This window comes from Temnothorax nylanderi, unplaced genomic scaffold (genome assembly GCF_030848795.1).
Source record: "Temnothorax nylanderi isolate EJ_2023f unplaced genomic scaffold, tnyl_v1.0 TNYL_tig0006_pilon, whole genome shotgun sequence".
NCBI lineage: Eukaryota > Metazoa > Arthropoda > Insecta > Hymenoptera > Formicidae > Temnothorax > Temnothorax nylanderi.
In genome coordinates this window covers 496,419-522,054 of record NW_027249068.1, presented here as the reverse complement: position 1 = coordinate 522,054, position 25,636 = coordinate 496,419, and the positions used below count along the sequence as shown (strand labels likewise).

The following is a 25,636-nucleotide window of genomic DNA, read 5'->3' as shown; positions in this document are numbered from 1 at the left end:
ACCCGCTACATATTGCCCGCATTGCTCAAATAATTGAGATTCGCTTATCTACAATACATAAATTTTAATACTTTTATCATAATAGAGTTATAACTCGAACTATATGCTAAGATTTAATGAAAAATGAATGGATATACAGATATAAGCTTGTTGATAATATAGTACATACGTATATATGATAAATATTTTTATATTAAGTAAACCTCTCGATTATTTGAGCAATTTGGATAATTAGTCAAAATTAATAAGTATAATAAAGTAATATGTGGATCGTGTATTTGGGCAGTCGGGTAATTTCTTAGTCCAAATCAAATTTTTGTGTTTTTTTTTAATGAGAAATTGTTTTCTCAACTCGTATTCTTTTTACCGGACAAAAAGTATACAATATTTTATACTGATCATGTCTCGAAAAGCTTTTCAATTGTCGCAGTTAATTGAAATACGAAATAATATCTGAGAGCAATAACGTTATTCTTTGATTTACCAAAGGGAGGTGTCGACCAACGTGGCAACTGAGACGCGAAAATTCTCTCGCGTCAAATGCGAGAGCGTTAACGTTCAGTCGGCGAAGATTCGAGCGAGCTCCACTAACGACACCTCGCGACGTCGGCCGTGCGCCCCCTCCTCCGTGTCCCATGCCCCCGCCCTCGTTGGAAGGCAGTGACGCAGGGTGGTGTTAATGGGCGTACTCGCGGTTAACACCCTTAGAACCGTCGTGGTGGGGGCGCACGTCAAGTTCACCGACGACGAGCGAAGAGCGTCGCGAGCGTGTGTAGGTGACGCGTAGCGGTGGGGATAAGTCCGACAGGAGAGGAGACAGGGAGAGCGCGCGAGGGTGCGAGCGAGAGCGCCGCTGGCTCGAGTAGCGTCGGAAAAGGCGTCGAGTCCAACGCCGCTCGGATTGGCGCCGGAACGCCAATCCGGACTACGAGCGCTCATTATCGCCCGACCGGCTGGTAGGGAGAAGGTGCCGCGAAATTCACCCTCCCCCCACCCTCGCCCGTCGCCGCCGCTACGTTTCGTCAGTCCGCGTCTCCGTCTTCGTCACTCTCGCGGCCCGCTTGCGGCCGCTGGTGCCGAGACTGCCGAGTGTGTCGACAGTTGGGGAAGGCCGGGGCCCCCCCACTCCCGGTGATCCGACGGTCCTAGGGGAAGGGAGGAGGAGCCCCCGCACGGTCTCAGTCTTCGCGTCGCTGCCCTCCAGCATTCACGCCTCCCGCGTCCGTTCCGCGGCGCAGGCACACCGCGGTCTATATACACGCGTGTAACGCACGCATACGGACTCGCGGACCACCCATATACACGCGACCGCCGCGTACACACCGCCCTGAATCCGGACGGGGACTTTAGCACACCAACACCTCCGCGGGAGGTGTGGGGGTGAGCCCCCAGAGTAGGTGTCAATCCTAGCGCTGCTCAGTGACCATCGCGGCGCCACCCAAGTAACACCTTTCGTCCGCTCTTCAGCCCTCGACCGAGAACGTCGTCACCGCCGAGAGAAGTCGTCGAGAGAGAGGAGATAAACTTGCTTCTTTTTATCTGTCCATTTTATCGAGTCGTCCTCGCGTCGTCCTCGACGTCGTCATCGTCGACTCGCGTCCTTCGCGTCGGATACGCGTGTCGACCGGCGCGTCAAGCAACGAACTGAACTATCTTCTCGCGAGGACTCGTGGTCTTTAAACCTGTCTCGGACGATCAACGGGTGTCCAAACCTATTTATCGCGAGGGACAGTGTCGTGTTTCGGAGCGTCCGAGAGGAACGAAGAGAAAAAAAAGAGAGAGAGAGAGAGAGAGAGACGAGGAACGACGCAGGAAATCGGCGACAGAAGGGGGCCTGCGAACGGGTCGGTGACAAGTGAGTGATTAGTGAACGACGGATTTGCACTATGGCCTAGAGTGACTCGCGGCTAGTGTCTCGACATGGGAGTGACTCTTATACTGAAGATCTATCACGCGGCGTCGGCGTAGACGTCCGCTCGCGAGTGCTCCAGCTCCTCGAGAATTCCGAGTGCCAGTGTACCCGCTTCGTCTCGGTTCAGATCAGGTGTTCCGAAGACGGACGACTCGCTCGTTTCACATCTCGTACATCCTCGCGAGTGAATACTCCATTGAATACACCTCGCGCTATGGTGAAAGGTCGCTGAAGAGAAAAAAACGTCGGACAGTCCTGCCGGCAGGATCGAGTTGTCCACGTCGTAAGATGTCGACTAGGCAATATCTGGCAACGCTCAATGAGATGATCGTCGGCGCTTTTCCGCGGCTGGAAATTCGCGCGAAAGAAGAACGCGGGCACTCCGAGGATCGCGATCCACAGTCTTGAAGCGCGAACGCGTGCTCCCCTCGAGAACGCGCGTTCTTGGATATGTGGAGGAACGAGCGCGATCGTTGACCAGGCCGGACAGGCGTACACTCGCGAGGAAGAGCAGCGTCCATCCGTCCGACGGCTCGTGAACGGCTCCCGCGAGCGATCGCGCGCGCGCAAATTCGTGGAGTAAGACGTGGCGAGCGAGAGGCGAGAGGCGGAGGATCGCGAGGATCGCGCGAAGCAACACCCGGGGGAGCAGGTTTGAGTCACTCGAAGAGGAATCTCGCGCGACTCGGCACACCCGCCCGTCTCGATGAGATTCGAACAAGACACAGCGTGCAGGGGTACCCACTGCGCCAGCACTCCGCAACCCTCCGCGCTGCAGCAGCGATCACGGCCCGAGGAGGTGGTGCAGGAGGAGGAGGAGGACTCCTCCGCGAAGGACGTCGACGGTCAACGGCGTAGACTTGGCATAGGAGAATTGGAGGCTAACGTGGTCGAGGGTGCAAATACGGGGCCGCGGGCCGAGGCGGGGGGGCCTGGGATGGCGTACCCCGCGTCAGCGACGGCTCTGAATCGGCACTCGCCCTTCGCAAGCTCGATCGCCGGCGGCACGCCGCCCGCCAGCAACCCGAACGGCCACATCACCGGACCCCTGCCGGCACCGGCGGCACCGCGACCGACGGACTTTAGCGTATCCTCGCTGCTGACCGCGGCGAGCACCCATCCGCCCGGTATTCTGGGCGGCTCGTCGTCGCAGAGCAGCGCTTCCCCGCCACCCGGCGGACCCGGTAGCCCAGCCGCGGCACCGGAGACCCCGCCGCCCTTAGCCGCGAGCGGCCAACGCGACCTGTCGCATCCGTCCTCGGCGGTGGCGGCCGCGAGTTACTTCAGCGCTGCCGCCCTGGCGGCGGCGGGTTTCTATAATCCGGCAGCGCATCTGCCGCCCACCAGCTCGCCAGGACCAACGGCGGTGCATCATCTTCAGACCAAGGCGATACTCGCCGGCGCGCACCATCATCCGCACCTCAACCCCCACGGGATCACGCCAGGTGAGCAGACTGACAATGAGCGTTATGTTCCTTAGCAAAAGTGACCTACGTGTGTGTGTGAATACTCGTCTCGTTAAATTCGTCGTCTTCGTCGATCGGCAATCGTGCTCGCGAGATCTGTCGGATTAGTTAGCGCGGTTAATCCTCCGGTTGCGTCCGGTCTCCGTCTCGTGCCGTCACGAGAGAATTCGCACGACCTAAGCTGTTCTGGTGGCCATCTCGCGTAAAGAGTGTGTTTTCGTCGAGGAAAGTGCTCTCGCATTTAATTAATACGTCAGTACGACGAAAGGAAAAGAGAGAGAAAGAGGCGAAAAGAGCTAGCAAGTTTTATGAACCGAATAATCGTATGAGCTAAACTGCAAACAAACTTGTTGCGTGCCAACAGTAATGCCGACGGTGCTTATTTCGGCTGCGGCCCGCGGGAGACGGTAGACTACTGGCGCGAGTATTAGGCAGGTTGCCGGCTCGTTTTTATGGACACGTTTACTTTCCCCGGTTTTCACGTAGCCGGCGTATCACTTTCTGCTTTTTACCTTCGACTAGCGCTTGGACCTTTTGTCTCTACTTCTGCCGTTTCATCCATAAAATGAAATCCAAATCGCGCATAGATTTATAAATATTCTTCGTATGTTCGTATCCCAAGTTTGACTTCCTGTGTATCTTTTCGGTGAGATGTTCGAGCCGCGGGACATCGCGGACAAGCTGAACGGCAAGGTCGGCAAGAGCCGCCGGTTTCGAGTTCTCTCGTCAGCCGGAAATCGACGTAATAATCGCTCGGCATTTCGAGACGCTCGCGAACGCACACGAGCGCATCTTGTTGTTCTGGCGCGGTGCCCATTGTCGCCGCCGGAAACGCGCACGTTTTTCGGAAGGACACGTTTGTGACAGGCTGGAAGTCTCTCGTTTGTCACTCATGTCGTTTCGTTTCGTCTCGCGGGCCTTACGCAACATCCTGATCGCGCGCCACGGCCTGGCGTGCGATGTCAAAGCGCGCGACGGCGACGGCTGCACGGAAGAAGAACGGCGTATGAAATATTGCGGGCGTTTCTGTCCGCCGCGGCGGCCGCTCCGAGGAGAAACGCCGCGTTTTCTCGAGAGATCTCGTTCACGCGCCTCTCTTTCTCCCCCTCGCGCGCGATACTGCGCAATAATTAGATCTCGCATCTCGCGAACGGCGGCCATTGTTAATTCGCGCGACGATAAAGCCGACGTGGCCCGCCGCTATTGATATTAAATGCCACTAATTAAAGACAGTTTATTACCTTGTTTGCCGAGTCGTTCGATGCCATTATAAAGATTGGCACTAATGTCACGACATTTGATTCTGCGCGCGACCAATCGGCCGCTAATTGTTTTCTCAGTAATATTTATTCCACGCAATCCACGCCCGAGAGAAAGAGAGAGAAATGTCGCCGAAAGTGTCGCCAATGGCCCGACGTCGGCTTATCTGTTGTTTTTCAATGGAGAATCTCGCGTGAAAGTCATCGGAGTCGCGGCTACGATAGCCCGACTCGTCACAAATCGCGTCAAAATGAGGGGATTATCCTCGGGGAATGTTCTGAGAATAGTTCGCAAATATTTTTTTGCGTGAATGAACGCTTGTCAAATATCTCGAGATTGTGTTTCTCCTCTCGTGCATTTCTAGTCGAAAGATTAATTACAATTTATCGAGTCATGAAACATCTTTCTACTAAACATTTTTCGTGATTAACTCGGCTTGTGATGTGGATAGACACTTCAACTTCTTTTTGCGAACACTTAAGGCGAAAATATAATGAATTTCGTTTCCCCCGAAGTGAGAACACTAGCGTGGTTTCTTTAGCGTTCGGAAAAAAGCTGCCAATCATCACGGGAACGTGATTCATGTCGATATCCGCGAACTGACGTGAGAAGTATTCGAATCGCACCCGATCAGCGATCACAATAACATCGCCGAGAAAAGGCAGCGCGACTCTAACGCGGTGGAAAGAAAAATGCGATTGGCGTACATGGCCGGCAATACATTACTACTTAGACAGCGATAATGTAATCGATCTGGCATATCTCCGGTGTTAAATGAGCAGGACGATGCGAACGTGGAACGCGACTCGGTACCTCGACATTACTTTCAAAATGTATTGCCTTTCGTATGCGTTTTCCACCGACGAATGACACAACATGCGGATATGCAAAAATGTAAGTCATTTTGCAGAAAAGTGTGTCGAAAAAAAAGTCGATGACGCAATACGCGAGCGAAACGAGTCCAAGTCCAACATATATGCGTAATTTTGTAAAATTTTAAGAGTTTTGGAATTGTTTCCGTAAATTAAAAAAAAAGTTATGAGCTTTCTATTAGCGTACGAAGAGCGGATTAGAAAAAGGAAACGCGACACGAAAGCGCTCTTTACTTTTTACGTTCGCTTTTACTTTGTGGCAGTAATAACAGCGGGGTGCGACGTCCGCGTCGTCTGCAAATGTCGTGCCAGGTGCGTGAAAAAAAAAAAACAATCGGAAGGACGATTTCCAGAGCCGACAACGTGCTCATCGCTCGTCCTCGTCTTATCTGACATCGCATTATTACGCGCGTCCACCTCATCCGCTACAACTAGTTATTCCCTTCGTTAGGCTAAATGATGAATTAATTCCCGACGCCGGTATAGGCACGCGTTACCACGTTGCTGGCTAGACAATTTAGCTTCTGCGGACGCGTACAGCTCTTTCACTTGCTTATAATAACGTTTCACGATCGAATTTATTGGACGAAAAATTTTCCGAGAAAAATTAAACAATACAACAACGTTTAAATCGACAAATATTCTTTGTCTGACAAAAGTATTTTAATGTGTTTCCTTCCAATTAAAGCGAAACGACGTTTAAAATTAAAACGCAGTTAATTTAATAAAAACTGAAAGCGGAGCTGTGCTTTGTTTTCATCTTCATTTGTAGTCGCGACGCGCAGCGCGGCGACGCGACGATCCCCTCGAGTGACGCGAAGCCGTTGGCGTCGGCGACGTCCTCGCGGTTCATCGCAATGCCCGATCGTCGGGCCAGGATACAACGGCGATCTGTCATCTGTTATTGTGCCTCTTTCCCGTCATTTTTCGAAACGGTACGGCGCGGCGCGGCGCGGCGCGGCGCGACGTCGGCGCTCGTCCTCTCTTCCTCTTTTCTAGTCGGGCTCGCGGCCAACTGACCATAAGGTAGTGGCGATTAATCTTTCCAAGGGCATGCCCGACGTTCCTTGCATTCGAAATTCGGGACGCGTGTACGTGCGCGCGTAACCCGTGTACCCCGAGCGAGGAGAAAACGACCGCGTCGGCGACGGGAGGGAGTGGAGGGTGAGAGACAGAGAGACAGAGGAAAAAAAGAAGTTAGATATGCAAAAAGGAAAGTGAGATGTACGTTTTATTTTTGTCGGATGTACCGACGCGTCGACAGCTTGGACGAGAAACGGAAACACCTTGTAAACGCGCCCGATCAGATCTACATCGGATTCTAAAGGTCGAAATAAAACGTATTAGTCTCTATCGTTAAATTAATTCCAGTTCCACTTTGCGGAGATGGATAATAATCCCATTCGTAGGCGACTGATCGCATTAATCTGTCGCCACATTTCAGTTAGGTGTACGCGTAAAAAAAGGCCAGGCGCGAGGCAGCGGCAAAACCGCCGCGCTGGCACCGCTCGTGAAACGATAGAAAATTCGAATGTGATCGTGGCGCGATTAAATGTAACGGGCATTGTTGTGTCTTGCTGTTGGCAATTGTATTAAAGTATTGTGCGCGACGCAGAAATCGCGTTCGGTAAATCGAAAATCCGCATACTGCACTTGTTTATAATTTTCAATAATGTATTACTTGGTGCAGAGAATAGGCTGCGCGCGGCCGTTGATAAATTGGCGGCAATGAAGCAATGTATTTTCCCTGCTTGATAGCGGTCCTTCCAATCGTGAGAGAGAGAGTTATTAAATTCGCCGTATATTTGTGACGCGTAACAAAAGCGCTTTGCGAATCAAAGTTCGAAGTCGCGCGTAATTAATAAGCGAAAAATCGCAACCGCAAATGCGAAAGGTCGCGAATTTGTCCCGACGAATGATTCGGGTACACCCTAAGCCTCTTTTCAAGAAGCTCCCAATATTGTCCTCAATCTATTTTATCAAGCACAATAAAGTGATTCGTGTGTGTCGCAAGAAGTAGATATGTATCTCAAGGTTGCACACTTTGCACTAATTAATGTTTCCGTTTTCATTAAAATAGAAATAGGGTTTGGCGAAAAGCCGGCAGGAAGAATGTTTCCTACGTAGGAGCCAACGGCAATATAATGAATATCTAACGGCAATCCGACGCGGTCGAGGAGCGACACGAAAATTAGTAAAAGAAAAGAAAAAGGAAATATTAAATGAAGAGCGGCTTAATCCGCGCCGCCATCTCGACAGGAACCTCGCACTTGCGTCATACTCGGAGTTTCATTTATTTTGATAAGAAATAATGGCGCGGCATTACATAAATGCCGCGTTGCGGACGGTTAACGGCCGGTGGATGCTTTTTTTTCTCTCCCTCTCTCTCTCTCTCTCTCTCTCCTCCCTCGACTCGCGATACCGCAATCATTGTAAACAATCGTCTCATTCCGCTCGGTCTGAACATTTTTAGCGGTACTCATCGCGCGTGGATCCACGTGAAAAATATAACGCGGCGCCCGTTAAAAAGCGCCGCGGTTAAATAACGTCGAGCCGTCGCGTCGCGCCGGAGCGAGCACATTTCCGTTACTGGTCCGCGAATAAAAATCAAAATACATGGAGCGCGCGGGGGTAAGTGTTGGATAAAATTCGATTCGGCCGCGTCGGATGGATCTGGGATGTGCGTTTGATAAACGAACAGAATACCAAACGGTCACAGTTCACTAGCGCTTTCGTTCGGTTAATATGCTACGAATTTCGGCCGAATCTGAGCCATTTCCTGAATGCATTAACGCGGCAAAAATATCACCCGTTTCGCGCGAATCGATCCTCTCTCGCCCGTTGGCGAAAGTCCGCGCGATACGACACCCGTGATATGTTTATAATCGTGGTCACATGCGCAGAGTATGGGTTACATTACGTATTGCGGTTACATTGCGTATTGCATCTCGAGACAACGAGCAAAATGTTGCGCGGCGCGTTTCCAATATTTTAAATAACGACGAAAAAGAGACGGCAAGAAACCGTGTCTGATGGAATAAGCGGTCTCGCAAATCTGTTATAAGAGCACGGGGTATATTATTATCGACTTAGTGCCCATAGCTTTACTCTAGTATTATATCCACATCACTTGTCTTTACACAGACGTAAATACATATTACGTTTAACGCGCCAACAACAAATACGGTCGCAAACAAATTCCTCCGCCCGTGCGTCGCCTAATTATTCATCTTCTGCACGCCATGCATCTTACGATTGCGAAATATAATTTAAGTTACAGGCGCGTGTGGATATAGTTTCGTATATGAAAGCCATCCTGATATTTATCGACGCGAGAAGTTACAATAAAAACAGATGTACATGCACAAAACCGCGTAGATATCGTTATATTTTAGAGTTTTATTGCATCACAAAAGGTAACATACATTTAACGCACGCGTATAAATTATTATTACGACTGTAATTTGAGATATATGTACATTGCCGTCGTGAGAGTGATTCGTAAAAATGTTATATAATACGTTTATTTTCACAGTTTCGTCCGTTGTGATCGTCGGCTAAAATTTAATTGCGACCGCAATACTTCATATAAAGAGATGTGAAAAAATGTAATCATTTTTCATTACAAATAATAATTCCTTTACATTACATATATTGTTTAGATAATTGTATAGGAATTATTACATGTGGACTAATTCCTTCAGAAATAATAATTTCTTTACATTACATATAATTATGGACTGTCGTATTAACAAAGTAGAATATGTGAAGAAAGTAAAAGTGTATTTCTCTTTGAAATTACATTACATTTATCTTTATAATATACGTTACAATAAATCAGACCAATTTGTTATAAGAAAGAGTACACTGCTTAGAGTACTTTTTAAAACGGTGCTAATAAACAAGTCGAATGACTAACCAAAGATAGATTGAGCATGCAGATAGATCTTTTTCTCACGTTCACACCAATAAATATTATCTGTTAACGCAAAACAATTTTAGACGAAAAGAATGAACGTTAATCACACGCATAGACTTTCATAGAATTTCATCAAATTATTATAATTATCATTATTCGTTTCGAGAAGAAAACATCGCGTGACAAATACATTTGATGTGTTAATTTCGAAATCTTGTGAACGAAAGTAAATCACATTGCTGGTTATATGTAAATGATTAGTTTAATCGACATGATGTCTCGTCAAGAAAGATTATACGATAGAAAAACTTACAGTATACATATAATACAGTAGCGGTTATATTTTCTTTCATGTGTTTAGTAAGATTACTGAAGATAATAGTTATCGAGCTAAGGATTTACAGAGATCTGCCGCGGTAACAATCATGAAGTCATTATGCGGTAACAGGTTTTCCGCATTTTTTCCGTTTGCAGATGGTAATTGATTGAAAAGGAAAGGAAATACCGGGAGCCGCCGTATCTACGTCGTTAACTATTAACTGCATCATTACTCATAACATTTATGGACGGTGATTTACATTAATCATTCTCGCTAACTTGACATTATAGTAAACCGCGGTGTTATCTAGATGTACTAATGTAATTTTGTTCTCATGAAATGACCCGTGTTGTTCTCTTTGACGCACAACGCGCAAAATAAGACTCTTGATTTTTGTACGTCTGCGATAATTTCCCGGAAATCGTCGCAGTTTTGCAACTTTGCTCGATAATGCACGTCTAATGCTGAATTGTTTAAAAATGTTTTGCCGCATTAATACTCTTGCGATTTGGTTTTAAGTAAGCTAACAGGATTCGCGTCACACAGTTTCATATTTGTGTCGTTTGTATAGAGTTGAATTCTCTTGGAGGAAATGTAGCTGTATTCCTTCGTTCTATCAATTCGCTATACTGTCGCTATATTTGAAATTGTAATATGCAATAATCGATTACTAAAGTAGATAGCATATGTAGATCGCTCTATTGATATTCACGGACGCGCCAGGTCTATTCTTAAAGATGCATCTCTGCGGTTCGAGAATAAAGTCTATATACACTGAGAAAAAAATTTACTAAAATAAAAAAAATTTAGCTTAATTTTAGTAAATCGCGTGTTTGCATGCAACTGTGAACGCGTTTTTTTAAAATAAGAAACTGTATGTATTTATTTGAACAACATAATTCTTTTATAAAGGAAATAATTAATTAATTATAACAAGTATTTACTACAATGCAGTTAATAATTATTGAAATATAATTTTTATTTTTTACTAATTAGTAATTTTCTAATTATATTTATTACTTTCAACAAAATGCATTTTTTCATTAAATAAAGAATTCATAAACTTTAAGAAGTATTTTGTATACAATATAGTCAATATTTATAGAGATATGAATCTTATGTTTTATAAGTTAACAATTTTCTAATAATATTTATTTAATTTAAAAAAATAATTTTTCTATAAATTATTTTTACCTATAAGTAAAAACTTTAAAAATTTTTTCTAAAACATATATAAATTGGCGTCCAAGCGCCAAGAGATATCCTTGTAGAGAGAGAGAAAAGGGATTCTTCCACTTATATATATACGAGTCTTACGACAGTGGACTCTGTGGTTTTCGCCTCGCAGGGAGTCTGCTTATATATTATGGTTGGATATATTTTAAATTTGAGAAACGTTTCCCATCATACGCCACCTAGCAGCGTCGCGCGTCGTTGCGAACTTATAGGATTCCGTCGAGTTAAAAATGCTTACAAATAAAATATTCTTTCCTTTTTTTGTCGAATATATTAACTTTATTTCAGTATGCGTTTCCTTAAATGTAATAAATTGCACTAAAGAAAATATTTATTTCTTATAAGTACTCCATTTATTATTTTTATAACTTTGGAAACGTGAAATTAAGTAAATATTTATTAAAGTGCCATTTCTAAAATTAAAAGATTCGGATTTAGTATTTTAAAAATTCATTTACTATATTTCAATAACTATTACACTGTAATATAGTAAACCTGAATTTGATTCAAGTAAACGTTTCAAGAAGAAAACATTTTCTGATTTTAATGCTTTAGTTTACTATAGTCAAATTAATAAGTTTTACATTTTAACATTATTTATTTAAATTAAGTAAATCTAATTTTAGTAAATATATTTACTAAAAGTAAGCAAATTTTTTTTTCAGTGTAGCTATTCGCGTACTCTCGCAATTTCCGCAAGACGTCCTTTTTAAGTCGCTATAATGGGAGGGGAAGGGGGGAGGGAAAAGAGGAAGACGATGAAATTCCGAACCCGGAGCAGGGTCAGGTAAAAGGAAAAGGTGGCCATCGAGGGGAGGCGTAGAGAAGAATCCGCAACTTTCCTCCCGGGGGTTGCTATCGTGAACTGCCAGGTGATTCACCCTCGCGAAACTTTGAGCAGCTGTCTTTTACTTGTTATCCCGTCGCTGATCTTCGGCCCGCTCCCGGGATCGGCGGTTCATTACGGCTCGCATCTTGCATTTACGTGGAATAGCGAGACCAGATGTTGCCCATCGTACGTGCACTGATACCGATTTTCGATTACCAATCGTGATTATAGCCCCCCCCCTCTCGATGGATTAAATTAATCCTACCGAAAAATAGCTGTTCTACCTCCATTAATTTTTTGACCGTACTCTTTCACGTAGTAATAATTTATATATTAAAAAAACAGATTTTGATATTTTCTTCAAACTAAATCGCCGAACATTTCTACGAAATTTCAGGTCTTGGTCTGGGCCCGCACACGCCGGAAGAGGTCTTGGCGGCGGCCGCGGCGGCGTTACATCACCATCACCAAGGCCCTGGCGGTCCTACGATGAGGCCCCTGAGGCCGCCGCTACCACCGGGGATGCTTCACGCGTCACCGCATCCCCTGGCCACGCATCATCCCCTCACGGCGCCGCATCATCCCCTGGTGCCGCCTCATCATCCGGAGGAGGACGGCGTCGTCGATGACCCCAAGGTTACACTCGAGGGGAAGGAGCTCTGGGAGAAATTCCACAAGCTCGGGACGGAAATGGTCATCACGAAGAGTGGCCGGTAAGTGTCAATATCGTTTTCGACATCGTTATCATTACGATCCTTTGTCGTTAATTGAACGATCGTTGGCTCTCCCAAGAGCAGAGCAATCTAGGATGCCGTCTACCAAGTTTCATCGCACGCGCGCGTCCACGTAAATTCGTTATGTTTAACAGACATCAAATAGTCGAAGCTATTGGACTTCAGTCCATTTATTTATAGCATCTTGCTGATTGCGTGGCACGTTATCGAAAATTGCGGTTTCGTTCGGCACGCTTTGACATGAATATAATCGACGTATGAGTCGCTCGTGTTTATGTTAAACGGCGATTACTAACTTGTGATACTTCGCACCATTTTCCTCCTGCGATATGAAAAAAAAAAAACTTATTTTTACTATCATCTTTTACTACCGCCGGAGATATTAAAAAGTAAGCTAGAATGCGCGTATTTTTCATATTAGTTACATTGATATAGTTAATCTTCTTTTGATTACTTTAAAACTTTTTTCACGCTTAAGAATGATTGGTTACCCGCGCGAAAATTTTTAGTGAAATTGATACATTTCTATGGACCTCACACTAGAGGTAGTACAGTAGACCCCCGTATAACATGGATTCATATAACGTGGCGGAAAATTTTTAATATTTGTTTGTTTTAAAGTGAAATAAGAAATATTTAATTGTTACATCTTTAATATTTATTTTACATTTTTTACAATAAACTCTTACATATTTTATAAATATATGTTTCCATATACATACATAATCCATATAATGTATGTATAATCTATGTGACTCGTACAACACGGAATGTATCTCCCGTATTATACGGAGGTCTACTAATAATATCTATTATACAAATAAAAAGTTTTTTACATCAAAAGCTAGAATCACAATTTTGCATGCAAAGTTTCTACGTATATATACATATAGAACTTGACAACTTTATTGTCGAAACACGTAGCCGCGAATAAGTACTCTTGAACGAACCTGAGACCTCAAATGAACATGAGAAAAAGATCTCATGCGGGTTGTCTCAACTTGCTCATTGATGTGTTTGCGAGCATACAATGCGGAGTTTTATAATCCCCTCGGTAAATTAAATTAAATACAGACGTTCTAAATTTCTTTATTGAAATAAATTTTTATTAACCTCATATACGCGACAAAGGTACTGAAAAAGATGTCGACATCTCGATTAAAGATTCGATTCTTCTATCCCATATGAGGAAAAATCGTAAACGCGTAATAGGCGACATATCGATTTCATCATCTCTAGGTACCGCGAGAAGAAAGTGTCACCGGCGAGCAGTTTTATTACACGCGAATCTGCGCGTGTGCTCTCGACGAGCTTTTACTTTTCGTTATTGCGAACCGCGCTCGTATCGCGCACGCAACGCACACGTGTCTGCGTACCCTCCCGCGATCCTCGCGCACGTGTACGGGGGTGGTTTGCATCACGCGGCACTTCCCCGATGACGTATAGCAGCGCAGTAGTAAAAAGATATCACTACACGAAGTTGTTGGATCCCTTCGTCATCAAGCAATTGAAACTTCTCACTCCCACCGCTCTCCATCACTCTTTTGTGCCCTCTCTTTTCCCCTCTCTCTCTCTCTCTCTCTCATTTTCTTGTTCTTTAGTTTTTCCCTTCTTCTTTTCTCGAAGCGTGAATCTATCTACTCTATTCCACGCGTTCGATGGTAGTATTGTCGTGCTAGCAAAGAAAATAGCGCTTGATATGGAAGGCGGCGAAGCAAGCTAAGAAAAGGCAGAGGGATAGAGAGAAAGAAACGATGAGAAGTGAGGTCTTCCGCGATGATAGGCCGCGCTGCCAGCGGGCAGGTATATCGAGTCTGAATGAAGACGACGGCAAGCTATAATAGCCGAGACTAGAGCGCGACCAAAGGGTGAGCATACACGCTTACATATTTCATGTGCGATATATACAGGTGCTAAAGCGCACGCGTGTACGTGGATTACGGCCACACATCGATGTGAAAACGTCAAACGTCCTTCGCGAATGCGTGTATCGGCCGGATTAAATCTTCCTCGCTCTTTGCCTTCGATCTTCGGTTAACGCGCTTTGTCCGTGTCTCGCAAACGCGCGCGTTTGCTCTTCTAATTTGCGTCATTAGAGTCGCGACGAGGGGAGACGTGTGGGGATCGCTTTAGAGGATTGCGCCGCGCGAGAATCGTGGTTTAGACTAAACATTTATCAGCGCTAATTAGCAACGTAATATCCTTGCAGAAAGAACAATTAACTTAATTTCTTAAATTTCTACTGAGAAAAAATCCATAAAGATAAAAGGTAGAAAAAGTGTGTTAAAATGTTTTAAAATTTGAAAATCGAGCTCTCTTTGATATTAAGTATTATTCATTATTCTACATTCACGCGTGGTATTGTCAATCAAGCTATCAGCAATTTTATTAATGTAACAAGACAGCCTACAATAGTTTTAACGCGTACGCGTATCACACACGAACTTCCAATCTCAGCTGCGTCTTTGATCAATACAAGCTGTCGCTTAATATGACAAATAATCGATCGTGATGTTTAGTAACTCAATTTGCAACATCGAAGAGCGAGTTAAACATACGAAGTAACGACTGATTTGAAAGTACTGGCAATATGATTAATTCATACGTATGTAATGACATACGTCGTAATGCTTCGTTATCAAACTGTAATAATTATCCCTCTTTCGTTATGTGACAGCTGTTCTACATCTGAAATTTATTCAACGTTTCAGATCTTAAATGCCACAATAAACTGCGCTATGATGCCGTGGACGCTCATACGAGAGAAATTAGCATTTATGGCGACAATGTTAATTTATTACAGTACATATACATTTATCTTTTGAAAGTTTCGAATTGACATCGCAATTCGAGTATTGTTTTTACGAATTTCAAAGACAAACATACTTGCATCTCTTTAACGAGACACGTGAATAACTGGGCCGACAACGAAAAGAATTGAGATAATTCCTTGTTGAAATGAGCAGATTTGGCTTAGTGTTCTTATCAGAACCGGACGACCGGTCCCTCCGATTGATCGAAAATCGCTCGGCGCTCGCGATTCGAACGGTGCCGATCGATCGCAATCTCCGAGGACTGGCAGCGCTCTAAATCAATCTCCATCGATAAATAATAACCGTCAGAGAGGCCCAATCTGCCTCCTCTCCTTCCTCGTCTCTCCCGCCACCGTCCGGTCGTAGTATCCGCCCGTTCACGATCGGGTTTCAGCGAAACACCGAGCGAAAGCCGCATCGCGCCGCGCCGCGCCGCGCCGGGCCCCCGTAACGGCCGATCATCGATAATTATACGCGTGGAAATTATGCCGGGGCCCCGTTCGCCGGACCCCGCGCTCGAACCCCGTCCGGTGGTCTACGTCTCAATACGGCGTACGCGCTTGACACGTTTCGCCACCACACGCAAAGCGTATTTACACTTGGAGCGTGCGTGATCCACAAGATGTTCCCCGCCCTCTCCTTCTCACCCTCTTCGTCTCTCGCCCGCAGCATCACCGCGGTGCATGTATATTTGTAATTTTGTACGGGGTGTTTCGGGAAAAAAGCAGCAAGAAGTTTCACGCTGTTTAGCGAATTTTTCACGGTTGATCGTTAGTCGACGTTAGTAACTTTTTTATCTTTGCGTGTTAAGTAAATATTACGGCAATAGAAAAATTTGCATTAAGGATGAAGATAACTGAGAAACAACATTATGTTGACTCGAAGCTCAATTTGTCGCATAATAAGTCCGTAATGCTTTGAATTTTTCTGGGAATATATGCCTGCTACTGTTCTCGACGGTTTCCGTGACACCCTATGCGCACACATACACGGGCAAGTATAATGAGACGCAGCAGTATCGTAGATGCACATAATAGCGAGCATGTAATGCCAGAGGGGGTACATGGGGTGGGGCCGGAAACGGGTGGGGAGGTCTTAAGTATAGGGCTGCCTTAACGATGTTTGTTTTATACATTGGCAGCCTCTTCTCGAACCTATAATCTTTCTAAACGAGATATTACCCGGACCCGTTGCGATACACAAACTCTTGCCCGAATGGGTCGTGTGGTGAGGCGCCCGAGGAGCAGTTCGTCTCGCTCGAGCAAGGAGGACGACAAAGAGCGAGTGAGAATAAGAGAAAGAGGGACAATGACGAGACGAAGGGGAGACGAGGTTCGGGCGAAAATTTTGCGCTGTGCTCGTGTTCGCGCTGCCCCAAACAAGGAGTCAGCGCCACGACGAGGAGGCAGGGGGGCAGTAGGGCTTCGGGGCCCCAAAATTATCTCCCCTCCTCCTTCGCGACTGCCCTCAAATTGCTCACCATTCACGAGTTTCACGTACGAGCGTTTTATACACGCACACGCGTGCATGCACGCACGCATGCACGGGGATGCACGCGTGTGCGCGTGCTCGCCACGGCGCGGAATTAAGAGAACGCCGGTTAAGAGACTGGTACGAAATTCATCAATGCCCAGCGCTGCCAAAATCCACTTTCAGGCCGCGAGGCCTGACGGATTGACTTAACGATGAGACGTGTAAGCGCTTTAATTCTTCTGATTTCTAAATCAAATAGGCGCGCGCGCGCGGAGCGACCGCGGGTAAACAAAGCGCGAGCCATCAAAGGGACGCAGACCCGTGAAATCTTATGTAATCGGCTTAACAGGATTCATCTTCGTCACTTTCAGTTTCTTGGCCAACGCCGGCACGAGCCGGTCGCGTCTCGTGCCATTTTCGACGTCTTGTGAAACACGAATATACTCAACTCGCACGGTATATCGTTTATTTCGCGAATCGTTGAATCTGAAGAGGAATCGCGCGCGCGTCTTTAAAGTCAAGTTTGCGTGAATTGCAAAACGTTGCTTCGGGGTATCGTAATATCCCGTGTTTAATCTAAAATACCAATGCGACATGTGAAAAATAACGTATAAGTGAACAGTGTGTCGATGGTATCTCGACAATATTCTTGAAACACACTTATAAGGACGCAGCATCTTTTTTTTTTCTCCGTATTGCTCCATCTTTGATGCGGCGTCTGTTTCCCTCTCGCCTCTCTCTCCCTCTCTCTTTCTTCCCCTCTCTCCCTTTCGTTCGTCTCTCTTTTTCCCGGGTCAACAGCTGGAGTTCACCCCATCTCTATCGCACGCGCGCATGCGTGACAGGTTCGCACGTAGTTTCTCCGTTCTGCGTTCAACGCAAATGCGCACCCTTACTGACAAAGTTTTTTTTTCCCCTCTTCCCCTCTTGTGCCTCTTCTACGCGCAGGGTCGCGCGTGCTTGTCGCGGGGTAACGAGCTCGATATAATTAGCCGTATAGCGGGCTCACACGCGCGTGCGAACCTGAAAATGCATGCCGCGATTGTGTTGGAAGTGTCGGTATATCCTCCGTCATGTATCGACGTTTCCTTCGGGGTTGCGGTTCAATGACGGTCCCCGCGAACGAGATGAGGGTGTTTGAAAGCCGTCGGTGAAAATACCGTCCCTCCCCTGTCGAGCCATTGCTAGAAGCTTCTCCTTGTCACGTGCCTCGACCTTTCGCACCTAATTTTTTTTTTTACTCTGAAGTGCAGCAACGTTGCGTCGTTGCTTGAATGTAACGAAGAGATTCATGAAGCAAGTTGGATAATTTTGTTCATAAAATCGATTAAATATCTATACATTGAAACTGAGTCTACAAATTAAATTCTTTTTAAACATTAAAATATAATTTTCAGTATTTTATGCCATAAAAATAATTTACGTAATTATATACACAAACGAACAATGTAAATTACCGACATTATAGCATAATAACGCGAGCCGTAATCTGCTTTTTAAAAAATTGATCGTTGGATTAAAAATACAATTGTGTGAGATTAGACTGTTAATATTAGATATATGTAACGTATATATTGCCGCTTGTTTTTCGGTGCGAAAGCAGCTTGCGTCATTGCGATCGACTCGTTTCGCGAACTTCGCGTGACGCTAATAAGGAAGTCTCTCGTGTCGGGATATTGAAACCGACAGTTCGTAACGGCGAGTCGACGTTTCGGTTTCATCGTATTTCGGAGCGAGATGTGCAAAGAATTGAGCGCGAATAGTCGAGCTCTTTTTTAAAGTGCCTCGCTTTCGCACTCCCTCGGCGCGCCCTCCGCTCTCTGGGTCACACTCTTTAAGAGCGATCATATCTGCACTGGACGACTTTAAGCCTTCTCACGTTCCGCTAGTTTTTCCGCCTGCGAAGTATCGCGTTTTACGCTTTACGCTTCGACGAGAGTCAGCCGCGACCCTCGAAGATCACAATCCGCGAGCGAGACATTTCACGAAGCAAAAAAAAAAAAAAATAAGAGAAAACCGAAATGGACGCGAGAATTGCATGAGCGTTGATTTAAGAGACCACCGTTTTGGCGACTCGAGATGGTGTCCGTGTGTCGAAAATGCACACGCGATAAAGAAAGAAAAATGTGAGCGACGCCCCCGTTCGCGGAGCATTAGCGCAACGTATTCGCATTCGAGGCCTATAATCTTTCCGTGCCAGTAAAACGATAGTTGTCCCGTGCATTCCACGCGCCCGGTAATTACACAAATCGAGGGAGGAGAGGAGGGGGGGGGGGGTATAATCGCCGCATTCTTGCATCACCGCTCATAAATATTAGCCAAAGCGTCAATTCATTACCGCGCTCGTACGTGCCGCGGGCACTTTGTCTCCAACGGCTCCACACGTTATATCGGCTACACCTTTCCCTCACGCGGCCTTGCTCGCCGTGCGAATTGTCGTCACGCAGACTGTCTCGCGTTATGAAAAAAAAATAAACGATGCGAGAGAGAGAAGAGACACGACTGCGTAATTTCAATTCGTTTCATTCGCGATCCCGACGTAACGACAGGTTGTCCCGCGGCTGCCCCCGATCCCTTTCGAAATGATCTGCTCCCCCAGCGGCTCTTATCGTATTATTTGTTCGTCGGTCGACAGGCTTTTCGTGTCTTCAACCACCTTGTCTCATCTTATTTTTGCCTCTCCGCTGCACCTCGTTATACTTTATTCTTTCCGTTGCATTCGCAATTAATTTTCTCTTTGATATTTCGTTATACATTATCAAATTAAGTTATTATCGCGCGCGAATCCGTTTCAGCCTCAAATCATCCATTCGTTCCATTTGTTTTAATGTCTTTCAACGCCGCTTTTTATCCGCGTTTCTTCCCTTCTTTTCCTCTCTTTGCTCCTCACACACTCTCCACCGATTTCGTTCCTGTTTTTTTTTTTACTTTGAACTCAACGCGAATGTCCTTATCTTCGACGGCACTTCGCGGCGTCGTTTCAAGGCTACAAAAGCCTGTACACGCGATTACAAAATAGTGCATCGTATTCGCCTCGCACGCGAAGCTGTTTTGCGCGCGCCGCGCGGCGTGACGCTCGAGAGAGTGCTGAACCCGCGCTTTTAAAATGATTTTTCTTGCTCGTGAGCTTCCAACTATCCGTGGAAACCCGCACTTTTCACACCGCGAGCGGCGTTTAACGATCGGCGCGAAACACGGCGCGTGTCGGTTGCATGCAAGTCACGCATCCATATTGATTGAATTTCCATCGTCGAGCTTTACCATCCGATAGCTCAATTTTTTTCAGCAACATTAAAGTTATTCCGCGATGGAAAAAAACACGGGCTTTTGTGGAAATAAAAGTGGAGGAGATAAAGAAATTTTATTTACGCCTGCTTTTTTTTGCCTGACGATTGAAATCGTTCGTATATTTCTCGACTGCTTTTTGTCCATCTTTTCCCCGTCACGTTTATTACTGAATATTGCTGGACTATTCACGTTTATTATAATATAGTTGCAAGTATTTAAATTATACCTTAAAATTCGCTGTCAAATGAAAATTTCCAAACAGGTGATGAATGCATAGAAATTACTACTTACAATTGCTAGTCAATGCCACGTACCGGAAGGTTATTGCGAATATATTAGCATGCGACGCGGTAATGAGGCGTTAAATACGCTGCATTGTCACGGCGATACACTTGCGCCGTGACATTTTCTTGCCGTTTGTCGCGGACCATCCATCATGAATACGGGGATAATCGTGCTCGCGATTTGCTTATGCGCGACGGTTTTCCAGGGCAATAAAAATGCAGGTGAAGTTCGAGGATACCGATGCGCAGGCCATAAATTCCCGTTCTTTGTAGGACACGTTGCATCAAATTACCGCCGGACAGTTATTTATTGTGTCGAGCGGTATTGTACCGTCTACGGATGCGTCGTCTTTAAGACCGCGCTTTAAGTACGCGCGATAAATGCAAATGGAACGAAATCACGAGATATCATACGCGTACGCGGAAACGTCGATCGCGATAAATCGGTGTCGCGAGGAGAACAGTCGTCTGGAGCCATTTTGCTCGCACTTGGTGGAAAATTCCGCAAACGTAGAAAATTTGTTAACGCACGGAAAGGGGGGGGGAGAGGATCGCCGGGAGCAATTTACATCCCGGTGTGATGAACAATCGGTGAAATGATATCGAAGCATTTACGCGCGAATTCGATACGTTGCCAATGGTAACGATTCATAAATCCGTAGCGTGTGATGTAACTTTAGCCCTTCCTCGCATTACGCCACGTAATAATCCGTAAAAGCGCACGTCGGCTTTCACGGCAGCGCTCGGTTGTGTGCCGGTTGCACAGTGCCGGATCTTGATCGATCGGCCGCGATCCATCGATCGGCGCTGCCGCGTGTACAGGAAAGCGCGCGTACACACACCGATGGCTCTCGGCTCGTTATCGGGCCGCGGGGGGAAAAAGGCGATCGGATGGACGTTATCGGATCGAATTCCGCGGGAATATATTAATTTAAAATTGCCGCCGCGCGCTGCTCGGGCGGGATTAAACGGCGATTGCGATCTGACGTGCGTCTCAAACAGGTGCGAGAGCTTTATTATCCGTCAGTAGAGTGCACGATACCTATTATATCCTCTCGCGATACGTCGAGATCATCTTTTTCGACGCGCTTCAAACTCGACGGGGCACGTTGAAAGCGGGCCCGCTCGAACTTAGCACGGCATCGACGTCGGGATGAGCGACGTCGGTTTTCTCGGTTAATGTCGAGGGTAAAGTAATATACCGATGTCCCGAATGCACATTGTCAATACGGAATGCAAAGCGCTGTTACCTGAAGGAGCGTCTGAAAAGGAAAAAAAACGCGTACGGCCGAAATCGTGGTCGGCGATGGCTACGTTCGATAACGAAATAGAGAATCGCCGATGACGCGCAGATCAGCTCAAGTTCGCGATAAAAACGTTGTAACGTTATCGGTCCTTGAACACGATAGGTGCGTCCATGAAGTGTCTAATTAAGCGCCTCACGACACATTTCCTCTGTGCATCGCGCATCGCATTCGCCTCGACTCGCGCGGCGCGCTCGCTCGTATCGCACGAATGTATAACAACGCGGCGCGTTAATGGCCGGATTTTTACCGGCATCGTATTACGTGCATTACAGCTGGGTTAAATCTTGATGGACACAGCAGCGCGTTCATTTTTATAATTACGAAATATAAACTGTCGGGACTGATACGCGCGCGGAAGGGGGATAATTATAGTTTCTTGCGTCCGACGGAATCCTCCTCTCGGCTCCCCTCCTCCCCCCGTTACAGTTGCTACGTCAAAATTAAATTTGTGGATATATCGTAGAAGAATATTCTCAAATTCGGACGTAGGAAAGAAAAAGGATCGACGTACTGAATGTGTTAAAGCGATTAGAAAATTACAAAACTCAACGTTATTCGCATAAATACATTTACATGAGTTACAAACGTTAAAAAAAAAGAGCTATAATAGGCCGAACAATCCAATATCGTGAGTTGGTAGATTGTAAATTTAATTCAAACAGATACATATCTAGACACGTTGTATCTTTTTAGACACACAACTTAGAGATGCTAATATATATTTCATAAATATATTTATAATAATAAATATAATATATATGTATGTTGACGGATAAAATTTTAATTTATGTTTATACGAAGCCTATAAAATGCTGTTTAAAGAGTCAAAAGCGAGGTCAAACGCGTGTTGGTGAATTAATTAATACTCTTGTTACTTTCACGTTTAAAATAATTAAAAGTGACATTGTTCTCACCGTGAAGTAAATGGATCTCGGCCGAGCTGGTGGCTCATTCAAAATTTCCGAAGGCAAAGACAACGAAGGGAGAGAACGCGATACGTGGCGTGGCAGGCAAGGCGGGCAAGCGGGCAGGAAGGAAGGAAGGAAGGAGATCGCCGCGCGGCGGTCGACGGCCAATTTCTGAATGCAAATAACGGTGGTGTTGAAAGGGGGGGCCTCGCGGATGAAAACGCGGGGAGGCGGTGGTATGCAAATAGAAAGCTGTTACGGGCGTCTTCTTCGCCTTCGGCCTAACCTACGCCACTTGAATATGACGCGCGAGCCAACCCCTTTCTCACGGCGTGGAAAGTGTGAATTCAATGTGAAACGCCAGGCGAGAGGTGGGGTGCAATAAAAAGATCTTGAATTCGTAGATTCCGCGCTCACGCGTTCGTCACTTTTTCAGCGGCTCATTTTCGACCGTCTTGAAATTCTCAGAAATTCTATCACGGAGATAAACGTAGCCTAGAAATTATTAATTAAGTTGATTTAATTTCTTCGAAAATGACCAAGCTTTTATTCGTCATTTCACACATCAGTATAGAAGGAAATTTAATTGAATCGATCGCGATTGAATTCGATCGATCGTGTTTATCTGCGTTTCGGTGAACGGATAAATAACTGAGTATTGATCAACTCGAGCGTGAAGCGAGTTCCGAGCGTCGCGAGATCGTTCTTCGCGCGATCGTTATTCTATACGCGTATATCACAGGCGCGATATTAAGCCAGCAGCGACAAGCTGGATCTGATTAATTAGCGATCGTATGCGGGTAAGTTAATCTCGCGCTTTATCTGGAGGACTTTAATAGGTACCTCGCCATTCACCAGCTGCCGCTACACGCTGCACGGGACGTGGTTACCCCACTTCCAGCAGTCTCTATTAATTCGAAAGTCAGAGGAAGAGAGAGAGAGAGAGAGAGAGAGAGAGAGAGAGAGGGGGGGGAGAGGGAGGGAGGGGGGATAAACATTGCTACCATTATAACATTAATCACGTTATTTTCTTCTTTCTCTTTTAATATTTAATGATGTCAAATTAACGCTACAAATCGCCGTCGATTGTTATTTCGTGCGCTGTGCACAAAAATATAGAACCGATGAAAAATCAGTGGGAGTGAAAGCGAGTGTTAATTTTAATAACAGATTTTTTTTCTTGTACGCCACGCTGATCCTTTCCGTCATATTTTATAGCGGCTGTAAATTTACGACACCCGGTACGTAATCGATCGTGCGTCATTACGATCGAGCCGAGTTCTCCGAGTTTCTCACACCTGAGTTGAAGAGGACTAATAAGAAATCCTATAGGGACGGCCGCATGGCGAGATCACGACGTGGAGAGCCTCCGCGCTCACACACGCACACGTAGGCACGCGGATGTGTGGCGCGCACGCACGGAGCGAAGACGAGAGATATAATGATGGCCATGGCGTGCCCTATAGCGTGTAAACCATAAGAGATAATGTAACAGTGGAAGTTCGGCTGGCGCCACTCGTTATTTATACAGTGTGGTCGGCGAGAAAGGGGTTTCGTCCGCGGGGGGAGGGGGGGATTTCTCCGAGCAGGGGGTGAAGGCCGGAGACGCCCACTAAATTATTATTTGTTCTTGGCAAGTCATAAACGCCCGGAATTATACCGGAGCTACCACGGAGTCTCCTCGGCCACGAAACTTTTTGCCCGTTGTCCTTCGGAGCAACAGGAAGTGATGAAAGTGCATTTGACACTCGGGGGACGTATCCTTGATTAGTGATTCATTTCCTTCTAAGTTCTTTCTTAATTTCGCGCTGTATAACGTTACGTCACAGTCTCTTTTTTCTCTCAAGTCGCACGTGCAATCGAAAGCGAAGTATTGAAAAGATGATCGTTATTTAAAGAATTATTATGAAGTATAAAGACGAAGCTGGAAAACTGTATCTAATTTAAGTTGAAAAACCACGAAAACTGAGATATATATGAAATAGTTCTTTTGAGTCTCTCTCCCCGAGTTCAAAGCTGAAACAAAGACACGCGTCGCTTTTCCGTCTCGTCCGAATCGCGCCAGTAATAAAAAGGGACGAAAGGTTCGGAGAAACTTTCGGTGGAGACGCGACTACGGTATGTTCCGTCGATCCTCCTCTCTCGGATCCGGTTAAAAAAGTTCCTCGCTGCGGGGGTCCCGTGAAGGGGAGATGCAGCCAGAAGGATGAACGGAGAAGAAGCTCTCTCGAAACCCCGGCGGTGCCCCGAGAGCGGCGACTATCGCTTTCCCTATCGCGCCCGCTCATCTCTCTTCGGGGCCCTCTACGCGGGGCCCTGCGGTAGAAAGGCGTATATAAACTCGGCCTTAACTGCTTTACGACGATCGTTTGTACCGATTTGTTCGACAAGACTCTCGCGCAGTCGAGAGGATTGAACAGGGTGGCGAGAAGGAGGTGGGGAGGAAGGTGGCGGAGAAGGTGACTCTCCTCTCCTCGCTCCTCGTGCTTCTCTTTTTCACTGTCAATTCGCGAATAGATTTGTGTCCTGCCCTTCGTCGTCCCATAAAGTCTCCTCTCCTCGCCTCCTTCTGTTCTCGCTACGCTCTTCCCCGCTCTTTTCCGGCGTGTTTTGCTTCTTTCCGACATCGAAGCGTCGAGGAGAACGCCGGTGCGCGTATAGTTACGAGAGGCGCGTCGATAAATTTGCGTAACGGCGTAAGCAGGATTAAAATAACGACGCCGGAGGTGCACGCGATAATTTTGTAATATACGACGCGATTGATTCATCGGGATTCGAGACGAAGAGGAGCATGTTCGCGATGTGGTCGATTTACGGTGTAGTTTCAAGGGGATTTTTTAATTTCCTCTGCACGGCGGCTCTTTTACGCAGAGAGTACCTACGTCGTGCGATTCCTTAAACCCATACTTTATGCTTCTTAGCTTGGAGAGCGTGAAGAATACGATTAACGGTGTCCTTGCAACCGGTGTTTCCGGAATGGAGGGTCGAGGAAGATTGGTCGCTCGTGTGATCTTCG

At 46.1% G+C, this 25,636-nt stretch overlaps 1 protein-coding gene and 1 long non-coding RNA gene across 5 annotated transcripts in view; one reads left to right on the top strand and one right to left on the bottom strand.

The window, feature by feature from the left end:
* The window catches only part of LOC139777677 (uncharacterized), a 136,298-nt gene that overhangs the window by 6,346 nt on the left and 104,316 nt on the right, over positions 1–25,636 (bottom strand). The gene's annotated exons all lie outside the window — the stretch shown is intronic.
* The window catches only part of Bi (T-box transcription factor bifid), an 87,047-nt gene continuing 62,596 nt past the window's right edge, over positions 1,186–25,636 (top strand). For 2 of the 4 annotated variants that reach the window (XM_071714918.1, XM_071714933.1), the window contains exons 1-2: positions 1,186–3,357; positions 12,211–12,526. In XM_071714918.1, the coding sequence (XP_071571019.1) occupies positions 2,619–3,357; positions 12,211–12,526 (1,055 nt within the window). In that variant the 5' untranslated portion in view covers positions 1,186–2,618. The remainder of the gene's footprint in view (positions 3,358–12,210; positions 12,527–25,636) is intronic. The other 2 variants (XM_071714909.1, XM_071714924.1) reach the window with 2 other exon arrangements.